The 15588-nt window shown below is 42.5% G+C and overlaps 1 protein-coding gene across 7 annotated transcripts in view; it reads right to left on the bottom strand.

Moving 5' to 3' along the window:
• The window catches only part of usp19 (ubiquitin specific peptidase 19), a 218843-nt gene that overhangs the window by 187782 nt on the left and 15473 nt on the right, over positions 1–15588 (bottom strand). For 6 of the 7 annotated variants that reach the window (XM_072280210.1, XM_072280211.1, XM_072280213.1 and 3 more), the window contains exon 4: positions 13879–13923. The exons of the other annotated variant lie outside the window; for it this stretch is intronic. In XM_072280210.1, the coding sequence (XP_072136311.1) occupies positions 13879–13923 (45 nt within the window). The remainder of the gene's footprint in view (positions 1–13878; positions 13924–15588) is intronic. 7 annotated transcript variants of the gene reach the window in all.

Genomic DNA, 15588 nt, shown 5'->3' on the forward strand with positions numbered 1-15588 from the left:
TTCTGATATCATTGATTTTTGTTCCTCAATCTCTAGCAGAGAACAACATAAATCCGTATAAATCAGTACAAGGATTTCAAAACTGAATACACTGCACAGCAAATTTTTCAGAAGTGTTGGTTCCTCAGAATTTTTTTTATAGTTATGATAGACCACTTGAAGCTGAACACAAATATAATTTCAGACCACCTGTACCACGTAGGAATTTGGAGAAACAAGAAATTTAACTTTTATTGAATATAATGCACTTTGTTGCAAAATGGTGCTGATGCTTTGCAATTGTTCACCTAAGCTAAAAATGTTTTGTCGATGATTTTCATTTGTATGCAATGTCTGAGGCTTCTCGCTTCAATGTCCAACACTAAATCAGCCAACATTGATGGATTCCACTTGCCTGAATACTGTATCGCCATGACTGCAATGCCCTGGTGAAACTTTTCACCATACGCATTACTGACAGCGCTACGATTTGCAGGGAAGAATGGGAATACAGAAAATTAATCTTTAGTGACATGCTTCATTTCATGGCTTTGTATGCTTGAAGCAGGTTTGCAACCAGCTGTAGTTCAGTGCTCTGTGGTTGCCAAGAACACTTTCAACAACATCCTTGAATATTTCCATGCGATTTTCTCCAGACCAATTAGAAGTTCTTCAAATTGCCTGTTATTGATAAGCTGTTTGATTGTGGACCAATAAAAATGCCTTCCTTAATCTTGGCATGAGTTATTTCGGGAAACATCTGTCTCAAATATTGAAATCCTTCACTTTACTTGTTCATCACTTTCACAAAATTTATTACTAGCCCCAGTTTTATATGAAGAGGAGGCAATCGTTGGGTCTACAAGTAACTTATGTGCCACACATTTCTGACCTGCAACCAACTACTTACAGAACAGCCAATCCTTTTTAATGTAATTAAAAGGCATTTGACAAGGTATCCCATGCAAGGCTTATTGAGAAAGTAAGGAGACATGGGATCCAAGGGGACATTGCTTTGTGGATCCAGAACTGGTTTGCCCACAGAAAGTAAAGAGTGGTTGTAGACGGGTCATATTCTGCATGGAGGTCAGTCACCAGTGGTGTGCCTCAGGGATCTGTTCTGGGACCCCTACTCTTTGTGATTTTTACAAATGGCCTGGATAAAGAGTGGAGGGATGGGTTAGTAAACTTGCTGATGACACAAAGGTTCAGGGTGTTGTGGATAGTGTGGAGGGCCGTCAGAGATTACAGCAGGACATTGATAGGATGCAAAATTGGGCTCAGAAGTGGCAGATGGAGTTCAACCCAGATAAGTGTGAGGTGGTTCATTTTGGTAGGTCAAATACAATAGCAGAATATAGTATTAATGGTAAGACTCTTGGCAGTGTGAAGGATCAGAGGGATCTTGGGGTCCAAGTCCATAGGACACTCAAAGCGGCTGCGCAGGTTGATCTGTGATTAAGAAAGCATACGGTGCATAGGCCTTCATCAATTGTGGGATTGAGTTTAGGAGCCGAGGGGTAATGTTGCAGCCATATAGGACCCTGGTCAGAGCCTACTTGGAGTACCATGCTCAGTTCTGGTCACCTCACTCCAGGAAGGATGTGGAAACCATAGAAAGGGTGCAGAGGAGATTTACAAGGATGTTGCCTGGATTAGGGAGCATGACTTATGAGAATAGGCTGAGTGAACGCGGCCTTTTTTCCTTGGAGCGATGGAGGATGAGAGGCGACCTGAACCAGGTGTATAAGATGATGAGAGGCCTTGATCACGTGGATAGTCAGAGGCTTTTTCCCAGGGTTGGAATGGCTAGCACAAGAGGGCACAGTTTTAAGGTATTTGGAAGTAGGTACAGAGGAGATGTCAGGATTATGTTGTTGTTTTTTTTAAACGCAGAGAGTGGTGAGTGCATGGAATGGGCTCCCGGCAACGGTGGGGAGGCGGATATGATAGGGTCTTTTAAGAGACCCCTGGACAGGTACATGGAGCTCTGAAAAATAGAGGGCTATGGGTAAACTTAGGTAATTTCTAAGAAAGGGACATGTTCGGCACAGCTTTGTGGGCCAAAAGGCCTTTGCAAATAAAATGGCACTACTTGGTGTATCTGAGCTGCATTTCTAGTAGCAGCGCTGCTACTTTCAGATCACCACAGATATTCTAGTTGTAGTTGCTGTACTATATGTGTTCCAACAAGACTCCCAGATTTCAGCAGTTTTCTTTCATGTGTACGGCTCAGCCGATTGGTATTGAAGGATGGAAATTGCCGTTCTGCAGCAGCACAACTTTCAGGCTTAACACTGAAGAATCAATAAAAAGACGCCATTGTTGTGGGCCATGCTGGCAACCCAAAGCAGTCAAAAGCCCATTAATTTAAGTACAAAAATAGATTATCAATCTGACCAAAGAATTTTGTGAAATCTTCATGGTGGCTGTGAAAGACAGAAATGGTGCTGTGATAGGGAAATTTCATGGTGATTTTCATGATCAGCAGCCCAACATTCATAAGATATACCCAAAAGTATTCAGGAAGCAAAATCTTTGTTGTCCAGTGTTACCAAACATAGAACTGTGCAACACAGGAACAGGCCTTTCAGTCGACAGTGTCTGTGACAAACTGAACTAACTCCTTCTACCTACACTATCCATATCCCTCCATTCTCTGAGTACTTACCTAAAAATAGGTTGAATGTCAATATTGCAACTGCTCCCACTACAGGCACCCACCTCTCTAAAAACACTGCCTTGCAAGCCCCCATGAAACTCTCTCCCCCACACCAAGCTTACAAACCCACTACATTTCAGGCTGCCTACCTTGGCTATGCCTCTGATTTTCTAAACTACTCTCAGTCTCCCCTCAGGGAAAACAATCTAAGCTTCTCTGCAGCTCATTCCCTCTAATCCAGGCAGCATCCTGGTGAACCACTTCTGCATCTTCTCCGAAGTCTGTACCTCCTCCTCATAATGCACCCGAACCATGAATGCAACATGACTTTTGACTCTTATATTAACATTCTATCTAACTGCGTTGCCACTTTCAATGGTACAAACTTGGACCCCAAAATCCCCTTGTCTATCAAAATTGTTAAGGGTTCTGCCAATAACTATACGTATCCCTTACACGTGATCTTTGACTTACCTGGATTAATATTCATCTACCATTTAGTACTGTTAATACCAAACACACGTCGCCAACGACTACACTCCTTTGTCTACTCCAGTAGTTACTTTCCTTATAGTCTCATTAAGTTTCCTTAAATCTAGGCTGATACTGCTTAATCCTATCATTCTTTCAAGGTAATAGAGACATAGAGCACTCCAGCACAGAAACAGGCTATTCATCCCATCCACTCTGTACTGAAACATTTTTCTGCCTGGTCCTGGGGCAATGGCACTTGGACCTTAGCCCTCTACACTCCTTCCATTCATGTACCTTATCCAAACTGTTACAAATGAACCTGCATCAACCATTTCAGCTGGCTATTTGTTTCACACTCTCACCACCCTCTGAGAGAAGCTTTGCCACAAATATTTCACCTTGAGTCCTGGTAACATCCTTGTAAACTTTCTCTGCACGCTTTCAATCTTATTGGTATCTTTCCTGTAGGCAGGTGACCAGAACTGGACACAATACTCCACATTTGACCTCAGCAATGTCTTATACACCTTCAACAGAACATTCTATTTCCTGTACTCAACACTCCAACTTGTTTGGATCTGTTATTCTATCCTTCAGTGTAGATTCCAGTACTGACAATTAACTAATAGATTCAGGAGTTCCCCATTTTCTCTTTTTTAAAATAAATTTGATACCATACAATAAATGGAAACTCCAGAATTTATTGACCAGGACCAGTTTCTGCTGTTCCGATACAGGACCTTGACCTGAAGCATTGTTCCCTCCACAGAATTGCTCAGTCTGCTGAGCTTTGTCAGGTTTGATTCTTGCTGCAGATTACAGCAACTATAGTCCTTCGCCTCCAATTTCCCCACAGAGAGGTTTGCTCATGTCACAAAGGGTTTAAACCAACTTAGCTGGGTAAGATATTGAGCAAAGATTCAGAAAGAAGTAGTGCACAACTAGAAGAGGGAAGATTAGAAAGCTCACAAAAGTGTTTGAAAGACAAGGTTCAAAGATAGACAAAAGGTATTCTGATATGCTTAATGGTTTAATCCTAAATGTAAGTGGATTCGGCAGGCAGGTTGAGAGAACGTTACCATTCTTTCACATGCCTATTACTGAAACAAGGTGAGATTAAGCCAGGCTAAATCAGCTAGCAAAGGAATGGGAAAAATTGGTTCCCTCTGTATCGCCACTGCATGATATTCCAGCAACAAAATTGTGGATTTACATAGTCCGTAGTTGCAGATTCACTGCTACACACAATGATGGAATTAGGAGACACATAGCATTTAAGTACTAGAATTGGAGAAATAAAAGTTCTGTTCACCAAATTGCCGCCCACAGTTCTGGGCACTCCATGTAAAAGTATAGACTTTGCAAGGAATACAGCATAAATTGCCAAAAAGTTATCAGCACATACTGGTGTCGTTGCTTAACAACAGAAGTTGTTACAACCACTAAAATCAGGCAGCCTGCAAAAAGATTCAATTCAAATTTCAGGCCTGGGACTTTCCAGAAGACCATAAGACGTAGGAGCAAAATTCGGCCATCTGCTCCACCATTCAATTATGGCTGATCCTTTTTTCATCTCCTGAACCCCATTCCACAGCTTTCTCCCAGTAACCTTTGATGCTGTGTCTAATCAGGAACCTATCAATCTCTGCCTTAAATACACCTAACGACCTGGCCTCCATAGCTGCCTATGGTAACAAATTCCACAAATTCGCCACCCTCTGTCAAAAGAAATTTCTCAGCATCTGTTTTAACTCGATGCCTCTCTTTCCTGAGGCTGTGCCCTCTTCTCCTAGACTCCCCACCATGGGAAACATCCTTTCCACATCTACTCTGTCTCAGCCTTTAAACATCCCAAAGGTTTCAACGAGAACCCCCCCCCCATCCTTCTGAATTCCAGCGAGTACAGACCCAGAGCCATCAAATGTTCCTCATGCGATAACCCTTTCATTCCCAGAATCATCCTTGTGAACCTCCTCTGAACCCTCTCCAATGCCAGCACATCTTTTCTAAGATGAGGAGCCCAAAACCATTCATAATACTCAAGGTGAGGCCTCACCAGTGCCTTATAAAGCCTCAGCATCATATCCTACTCTTGTATTCAAGACCTCCTGAAATGAATGTTTACATTGCATTTGTCTTCCTCACCACTGACTCAAGCTGCAAGTTAACCTTCAGGGTGTTTTGCACAAGGACTCCCAGGTCCCTTTGTATCTCAGATTTCTGGATTTTCTTCCCATTTAGAAAATATTCTGCACATTTATTTCGACTACCAAAGTGTATGCCCATGCATTTTCCAACATTATATTTCATTTGCCACTTTCTTGCCCATTCTCCTAATCTGTTTAAGTCCTTCTGCAACCTACCTATTCCCTCAACACTACCTGGCCCTCCACCAATCTTCGTATCATCTGCAAACTCAGCAACAAAGCCATCTATTTCATCATCTAAATCATTGATACACAGCATAAAAAGAAGTGGTCCCAACACCAACCCTTGCGGAACACCGGTCACTGGCAGCCAACCAGAAAAGGATCTCTTTATTCTCACTCTCTGTCTCCTACCAGTCAGCCAAGGCTGTAACCATGCCAGTAACTCGCCTGTAATATCATGGGATCCTAACTTGGTAAGCAGCCTCATATGTGGCACCTCGCCAAAGGCCTTCTGAAAGCCCAAATATACAACATCCACTGGATCCCCTTTATCGATCCTACTTGTAACCTCCTTGAAGAATTCTAGCAGGTTCGTCAGGCAAGATTTTCCCATATGGAAACAATGCTGACTTCGTACTATCTTGTCCTGTGTCACCAAGTACTTCATCACCTCATCCTTAATAGTTGACTCCAACTACTGAGGTCAGGCTAACTGGTCTATAATTTCATTTCTACTGCCTTCCTCTTTTCTTAAAGAATAGAGTGACATTTGCAATTTTCCAATCCTTTGGCACCATGCCAAAGTCCAATGATTTTTGAAAGATCATTGCTAATACCTCCAAGATCTCTACCACTAACTCTTTCAGAACCCTAGGGTGCAGTTCAGCTGGTCCAAGTGACTTATGCACCCTTAGGTCTTCCAGCTTTTTGATCACCTGCCTTGAAATAGTAACTGCACTTGCCCCTCCTCCTTCACACACTACAACATCTGGCACACTGCTAGTGCCTTTCATAGTGAAGACTGATGCAAAATACTAATTTAGTTCATCTGCCATCTCCTTGGCCCCCATTATTATTTCTCTGGCCTCATTTTCTAGCAGTCCTATATCCACTCTCATTTCTCTTTTATTTTTTACGTACTTGAGAAAACTTTTACTATCCACTTTGATATTGTTTGCTAGCTTGCTTTCATATTTCACCTTTTCCCTCCTAATGATTCTTTTAGATGCTCTCTGTAGGTTTTCAAAAACTTCCAAAGCCTCTATGTTCCCACTAATTTTTGCTTTGTTGTATGCCCTCTTTTTTGCTTTTACATTAGCTTTGACTTCCCTTGTCAGCCATGGTTGAATTATTTTGCAATTTGAGTATTTGTTTTTTGGAATACATCTACCTGCACCTTCCTCATCTTTCCCAAAAACTCACGCCATTGCTGCTCTGCTGTCATTCCTGCCAGCATCTCCTTCCAGTTTACTTTTAGCTATCTCCTCTGTTGGGAGGCCTGCATATAACTACCATCAGGGTTCCTTTACCCTTTCAGTTTCTTAACTCAAACTACAAGGCTTCAGTATCTTCCGACCCTATGTAACATCCTTCTACTAATTTGGTATCATTCGTTACCAGCAGAGACAAACCATTCCCTCTGCCTACCTTCCTATTCCTCTAATACAACGTGTAACTTTGGACATTCAGCCCCCAACTACAGCCATCCTTCAGCCTTGATTCAGTGATGGCCACAACATTCTACCTGACAATCTGTAATAGTGAAACAAGATCATCCACCTTATTTTTTATACTCTGCGCTTGAGTGCTATATTTGCTATCCTTTTTGATTCTGCATCCTTACTGCACTGATACTCACTCTGCTGGCTGCAAATTTGACCTATCATCTGCCTGCCCTTCCTGACAGTCTGATTGCACCACATCTTTGCTTTTTTACCATCCGTCCTATCTTGAATCCCTTTATTTCGGTTTCCACCCCTTGCCAAATTAGTTTAAACCCTCCCAACAGCTCTAACAAACCTGCCCACAAGAATATTGGTTCTCCTTGGGTCCAGGTGCAATCCATCCCTTTTCTACAGGTCCTATCTCCCCCAGAAGAGATCCCAATGATCCAAGAACCTGAAGCCCTGCCCCATGCACCAGCTTCTCAGCCACACATTTCTCAGCCAACTCATCCAGTTTTTACCCTCATTAGCACCTGGCATGGGTAGCAATCCAGAAATTACTACCCTGGAGCTCCGGCTTCTCAGCTTTCTCCCTAGCTTTCTAAATTTTCTCTTCAGGACCTCATTGCTTTTCCTTTCTATGTCATAGGTACCAATATGTACAAAGACATCTGGCTGCTCTTCCTCCCTAATATGCTGTGGACGTGATCTGAGACTTCCCCAATTCTGGCACCTGGGAGGCAACATACCACCCGGGTGTCCTGTTCATGACCACAGAATCTCCTGTCTGTTCCTGTGACTATTGAGTCCCCTATTGAGTATTGAGTACCATTCACCTCTTCTCCCTTTTTACTTTCTGGTGCAGGACCATGGACCCATGGTCAATGCCATCACAACAGTTTCATCACAACTGTTCTTTCGGTGTCTGCAGTTCTTCTTTGATTTTCATATTGAACAGGGTTTCCATTCCCTGCTCAGTGGTTGGTTCCAGTGTTTTGATAAAGGCTTTTCGAATTATGAAATGAAGTTGCAAGCCATTGTTGGACAGGCTACAAAGGGAGGACTAACTCTGTTACATGTTCTAATCAGTTTTAAACAATGTATGTAAACTTGGTGAAGCAGTCTTTCAGTATGCTGCCCTTCATCAGTGAGGGCATTCAGTATATATGTTGGGACGTCACGGTATGGTTGTACAACACGCTGATAAGGCCACATTTAGAGAGTGTACAGTTTTGGTCACCATTATAGGAAAAATGTTATTAAACTGGAAACAGAAAAGATTTACAAGGGAAGTGGTGTATATGCTTTTGTCTACATCAACGGTGTTGAAGTTGAGAGCCTCAAGTTTCTAGCACAGAACATACCATCAGCTTGTCCTGTTGCGCCTCACCAATTTTTAATCGATGCCCTACAAAAAGCATCCTATGCTGATCCAGAATGGCTTAGTATGCTCTGCCGTGACCACAAAAAAAAAGTTGTGGACACTACCCATAAAGAACCCATCTTCCCCTCCATGGAGTCTATCTACCCTTCTCACTGTCTCAGTAAAGCAGCCAGCATTAATTGAAGACCCCAACCACTTTGGAGATTCTCTTTGATTCACCCTTCCAAGGAGTAAAAGATGCAAAAGGCTGAAAGCATGTACCACTAGATTTAAGGACAGCTTCTACACCGCTGCGATGAGGCTACTGAATGACTATTGACTTGAGTACGATAAGAAGGACTCTTGACTTCACAATCTAGCGTATGATTTTGGACCTTCTTGTTTACCTGAAGTATACATTCTCTGTAGCTGTTACACGTTATTCTGCATTCTGTTTAATGATCTGATCTGTATGTACAGTATAAGATAGGCTTTTCACTGGATCTTAGTACACATGACAATAATAAACCAATAGCAATTTTCTTAGTTCCTTCCTCAAAAAACTCAATTAGATTTTTGATACACGATCTCCCCTGCAACAAAAATACAGACTCCTCTAATCAGACCCTGCCACCCAGAGGAGAGAATTTTTCTAGTCCATTTTTCTTCATTACAGACTCACAAACATTTATCCATTCTACAACTAAATATTTTGATCTAATGGGTTACTTACTGCTGCCCAGAGAGCTTCTAAAATTGGTTCAAACAGCATAAGGGAAAATGCAGCCATACAATGCAACACTTAAGGAGGGTAGATATATTGGCAAGTTCAGCAAATAGAACTCATAGACATAGAACACTACAGCACAGTCGAGGCCCTTCAGCCCACAAGGTTTGAACCTACCGCAAAGCCAATTGAACTCTTCTCTCCTACATAGCCCTCCATTTTCCCTTCATCCATGTGCCCAAGTCTCTTTAATGTCCTACCACCATCCCTGGCAGGGTGTGCTCCATGCACCCACACAATATGTAATAAAAAAACAATCTTTGACATTTCTCACTGTACTTTTCTCCAGTCACCTTCAAATCATGCCTCCTCATTTTAGCCATTTCTGCCCTGAGAAAAAGTCTATGACCTCGAGGGTGGTAATCTCAGGATTGCTACCTGTGCTACATGCCAGTGAGGGTAGGAATAGGTTGCTCTGGAGGATGAACAAGTGGCTGAGGAACTGGTGCAGGGGGCAGGGTTTCAGATTTCAGGATAATTGGGACCTCTTCTGGGGCAGGTGAGACCTGTATAAGAGAGACGGGTTACACTTGAACTACAGGGGGACCAATATCCTTTCAGGGAGGTTTGTTAGTGCTATTGGGGAGGCTTTAAACTAGATTTGCAGGGGAATGGGAATCAGAGTGCCAGAGCTGACAGTGTGGTTGGGGTGAAAATAAATGATGTTAAAAGTTCAAGCAAATCCGCTAATAGAAAGGTTGTGAGTGGTGGTAAAAATCTTCTGAGGTGTATATATTTCAATGCTAGGAGTATTGCGGGGAAGGCGGATGAGTTGAGGGTGTGGATTGACACGTGGAATTATGACGTTATGGCAATTAGTGAAACTTGGCTACAGGAGGGGCAGGACTGGCAGCTTAATATTCCAGGGTTCCGATGTTTCAGATATGATCAAGGCAGAGGAATGAAAGGTGGGGGAGTAGCATTGCTTGTTAGGGAAAATATTACAGCAGTGCTCAAGCAGGACAGATTAGAGGGCTTGTCTACTGAGTCCTTATGGGTGGAGCTGAGAAACAGGAAAGGTATGGCCACATTAGTGGGATTGTATTACAGACCACCCAATAGTCAACAAGAATTGGAAGAGCAAATCTGCAGAGAGATAGCAGGCAACTGCAGGAAACAAAGTTGTGGTGGTAGGGGATTTTAATTTTCCATATATTGATGGGACTCCCATACTGTTAGGGGTCTAGATGGTTTGGAGTTTGTAAAATGTGTTCAGGAAAGTTTTCTAAATCAATACATAGAGGGACCAACTAGAGGGGATGCAATATTGGATCTCCTGTTAGGAAATGAGTTAGGACAAGTGACAGAAGTCTGTGTAGGGGAGCACTTTGGTTCCAGTGATCATAACACCATTAGTTTCAACTTGATCATGGACAAGGATAGATCTGGTCCTAGGGTTGAGGTTCTTAACTGGAAGAAGGCCAAATTTGAAGAAATGAGAAAGGATCGAAAAAGCATGGATTGAGATAGGTTGTTCTTTGGCAAGGATGTGATCGGTAGGTGGGAAGCCTTCAAAGGAAAAATTTTGAGAGTGCAGAATTTGTATGTTCCTGTGAGGATTAAAGGCAAAGTGAATAGGAATAAGGAACCTTGGTTCTCAAGGGATATTGCAACTCTGATAAAGAAGAAGAGGGAGTTGTATGACATGTATAGGAAGCAGGGAGTAAATAAGGTGCTTGAGGAGTATAAGAAGTGCAAGAAAATACTTAAGAAAGAAATCAGGAGGGCTAAAAGAACACATGAGGTTGCCTTGGCAGTCAAAGTGAAGGATAATCCAAAGAGCTTTTACAGGTATATTAAGAGCAAAAGGATTGTATGGGATAAAATTGGTCCTCTTGAAGATCAGAGTGGTCGGCTATGTGCAGAACCAAAGGAAATGGGAGAGATCTTAAATAGGTTTTTTGCGTCTGTATTTACTAAGGAAACTGGCATGAAGTCTATGGAATTAAGGGAAACAAGTAGTGAGATCATGGAAACTGTACAGATCGAAAAGGAGGAGGTCCTTGCTGTCTTGAGGAAAACTAAAGTGGATAAATCCCCGGGACCTGACAGGGTGTTCCCTCGGACCTTGAAGGAGACTAGTGTTGAAATTGCAGGGGCCCTGACAGAAATATTTATAATGTCGCTGTCTACAGGTGAGGTGCCGGAGGATTGGAGAGTGGCTCATGTTGTTCCCTTGTTTAAAAAAGGATTGAAAAGTAATCCAGGAAATTACAGGCTGGTAAGTTTAACGTCGGTAGTAGGTAAGTTATTGGAGGGAGTACTAAGACAGAATCTACAAGCATTTGGATAGACAGGGACTTATTAGGGAGAGTCAACATGGCTTTGTGTGTGGTAGGTCATGTTTGACCAATCTATTGGAGTTTTTCGAGGAGGTTACCAGGAAAGTGGATGAAGGGAAAGCAGTGAATATTGTCTACATGGACTTCAGTAAGACCTTTGACAAGGTCCCACATGGGAGGTTAGTTAGGAAAATTCAGTCGCTAGGTATACATGAAGAGGTGGTAAATTGGATTAGACATTGGCTCAATGGAAGAAGCCAAAGAGTGGTAGTAGAGAATTGCTTCTCAGAGTGGAGGCCTGTGACTAGTGGTGTGCCACAGGGATCAGTGCTGGGTCCATTGTTATTTGTCATCTATATCAATGATCTGAATGATAATGTGGTAAATTGGATCAGCAAATTTGCTGATGATACAAAGATTAGAGGTGTAGTAGACAGTGAGGAAGGTTTTCAGAGGCTGCAGAGGGACTTGGACCAGCTGGAAAAATGGGCTGAAAAATGGCAGATGGAGTTTAATTCAGACAAGTGTGAGGTATTGCACTTTAGAAGGACAAACCAAGGTAGAACATACAGGGTTAATGGTAAGGCACTGAGGAGTGCAGTGGAACAGAGGGATCTGGGAATACAGATACAAAATTCCCTAAAAGTGGTGTCACAGGTAGATAGGGTTGTAAAGAGAGCTTTCGGTACATTGGCCTTTATTAATCAAAGTATTGAGTATAAGAGCTGGAATATTATGATGAGGTTGTATAAGGCATTGGTGAGGCCGAATCTGAAGTACCGTGTTCAGTTTTGGTCACCAAATTACAGGAAGGATATAAATAAGGTTGAAAGAGCGCAGAGAAGGTTTACAAGGATGTTGCCGGGACTTGAGAAACTCAGTTACAGAGGAAGGTTGAATAGGTTAGGACTTTATTCCCTGGAGCGTAGAAGAATGAGGGGAGATTTGATAGAGGTATATAAAATTATGATGAGTATAGATAGAGTGAATGCAAGCAGGCTTTTTCCACTGAGGCAAGGGGAGAAAAAAACCAGAGGACATGGGTTAAGGGTGAGGGGGGAAAAGTTTAAAGGGAACATTGGGGGGGGCTCCTTCACACAGAGAGTGGTGGGAGTATGGAATGAGCTGCCAGATGAAGTGGTAAATGCGGGTTCTTTTTTAGCATTTAAAAATAAATTGGACAGATACATGGATGGGAGTTGTATGGAGGGATATGGTCTGTGTGCAGGTCAGTGGGACTAGGCAGAAAGTGGTTTGGCACAGCCAAGAAGGGCCAAAAGCCCTGTTTCTGTGCTGTAGTTTCTATGGTTTCATCATCTTGAACACAAAGCTCAAGGCACAAAACAGGAAAACATCACAATCACAGAAGAGTTATGGCAGGGAAGGAGGCAATTAGCCCCTTTGCCCCATTCCCTTCACCACTTCCCTCTTAGATACCCCTTGAAGGCTGCAGCTACCAAGGGAAAACGTTCCACACCCTATCCACTTAGTACATAAAAACATTTCTCTGAATACTATTTCTGTTTCCATCTCAATTACATCTTCCTTGGTGAAGACTGATAGCAAGTAAATTTTGTTTTTTTTTTAAAAATGAAATGCACAGTAACGAGTAACAGAAGTACACACCAACCAGTATGGTTTTTAAATGGGGTGCAAGTTAATGGGGTGGCATGGTGGTGCAGTGGTTAGCACAACACCTTACAGTATAGGCGACCTGGGTTCAATTCCCACTCCTGCCTGTAATAAATTTGTATGTTCTCCCTGTGACTGTGTGGGTTTCCCCCCACAGTCCAAAGATATTCCAGTTGATAGGTTAGTTGGTCATTGTAAATTGTCCTGTGATTAGACTAAGAATAAATCAAGGGTTGCTGGGCATTGTGGCTTGAAGGGCTGTTCCATGCTGCATCTCAAACAATAAAATAAATAGGGAAACAGGTGCACAAGCACACAGCGTTAGGAGGAAATCAGTTAGTAGAACTCCTGGTTTTTAGAAGCACAACGGATTTCACACAACCTTAGCTATTAAGCTAAAAAAACTATTGTAACTAATCCAAAATGTAGTTGGCCAGCACCACCTCAAGGTACTTCAGTATTTGGCTACAACTGTGAGAACAGTACCACAGTGGCAGAGAGCTCAGAATAATCACAACATTTTACTGAGGTGAAAGACAAGAGTCGGAAAATGCAGTGATAATTGATTTTGGGAGGTTGTGGACCCACAATCACAGAGCAGAGCATATGTGAGGCAATTTTTCTCCACTTTAATCAAAATTCTATGGACAATTTCCCTGTCTCACAGATCAATGTACAACAGAGTTCTGTGAAAACGGCCATATTCCAAAAGTATTTTTGAACTAAAAACATTAGGCAAATAGAAATACAGAGTGAAGCGATTCGCTAATTGTATTTTTAGGGCAAAAAGAGTACTTCCTAGAGGAGAGTCACTACCATCATCATTTGCAAGCTTTTCAACAGTTAAACTTCTCACCAGTTAAAAAGGCAAGCTCTGAGACTTACCATCACTACCTATACCGTGCAAAGCATCTTGATTGCTTGGTAAACCTGACAGTCAAAACAAACAGAAAAAGATTCAGTGGATCACATGGACCTCAAAAGAAACAGTTTTCTTCTCTCCCCATCAATTGAAATGTTTAAAAGCTTGGCGTTTTTCAATTGGAACACACTGAAGCGACATGCATGATGTTGCACAAGCACACAACCTGTCTGAGCGGACATCACTCTCTAGATGTCCTGCCCTCATTACATGACTGGCACACAAAGCAGAGAGTGATCGATGTCTGTGACCAGTAAGTGAGTATGAAGGAAACCAGAGGTCCATAAGCCCACCCTCATCAAAGGATCAGAGCTGGAGAGGATCAGCAAGTTTAAATTCGTCAGTGTTATGATTCTGGAGCTGTCCTGCACCCAGCACACAAGTGCTATTATGAAGAAAGCACAGCAGTGCCTCTACTTCTTCAGAAGTTTGCGAAGATTCGGTATGACATCTAAAACCTTGACAAACCTCTATAGATGTTAGTGGAGAGTATATTGACTCGCTGCATCATGGCCTGGTATGGAAACACCAGTGCCTTGAATGAAAAATCCTACAAAAATTAGTGGGTACAGCTCAGTCCATCATGCATAAAGCCCTCCCCACCACTGAGCATAACTCCAAGAAACACAGTTACAGGAAAGCAGCATCCATCATCAGGGACCCCCACCACCCTGGACATGCTCTCCTCTTCTTCATGCCATCAGGAAGGTGATACAGGAGGCTCAGGACTCTCACCACCAGGTTCAGGAAGTTATTACCCCTCAACCATTAGGCTCTTGAACCAGAGAGGATAACTTCACTCGCCCCATCATTGAAATGTTCCCATAACCAATGGACTCCCTTTGGAGGACTCTTCACCTCATGTTCTTGATGTTTATTGCTTATTTATTATTATATCTTTTTGTATTTGCACATTATTTTGTCTTTTGCACACTGGTTGGACACCCAAGCTGGTGCAGTCGTTCAATGATTCTGTTATGTTATTGTATGCACTGTGGGCACTGAGTATGCCCACAAGAAAACAAATCTCATAGTTGTATATGGTGACATATATGTACTTTGAGAACAAATTTACTTTGAACTTTGGAAAGATGGGATGGGAAGACATTTGTATTCACATAAAGAATTCTCATCTATAATCTACATTCTATGATTCAAACACATGGGCTAATTCTGATGAACGTTTTCAGCTACAACTTGAACAGTTTATCTTCTGAGAGGATGTGACAGATCTGCTCACTCACCAATGCTGCTCCAGCTGCTGAGCTCCTCTCGCACAGGGGTTGCCGACCTTTTTTTATGCCATGGACCAATACCATTAAGCAAGGAGTCCATGAACCCAGATTGGGAATCCCTGCCCTGGTAGATCGCTGTTGTTCCATATTGCAGCATCTGCATGTCTGCACTACACCATTACTGGTTTACAGCAGCACAAAAAACATGGAGGAACACAGCAGCTCAGGCAGCAGCTATGAAGGGAAATATACAGTTGCCATTTTGGGCTGAAACCCTGCAACAACATTGGAAGGGAAGAGGGCAGAAGTTAAAATAAAAGGGTGAAAGGTAGGGAGAGGAGCAAGTGCAGGCAGGTGATAGGTGAATTCAAGTGAGAGGGATAATAGGTATGTTGGAGAATGGAGTAGAATGATGTGAGAAGCTTGAGGTGACAGGTG

Source organism: Mobula birostris, chromosome 16 (assembly GCF_030028105.1).
Source record: "Mobula birostris isolate sMobBir1 chromosome 16, sMobBir1.hap1, whole genome shotgun sequence".
Classification (NCBI taxonomy): domain Eukaryota; kingdom Metazoa; phylum Chordata; class Chondrichthyes; order Myliobatiformes; family Myliobatidae; genus Mobula; species Mobula birostris.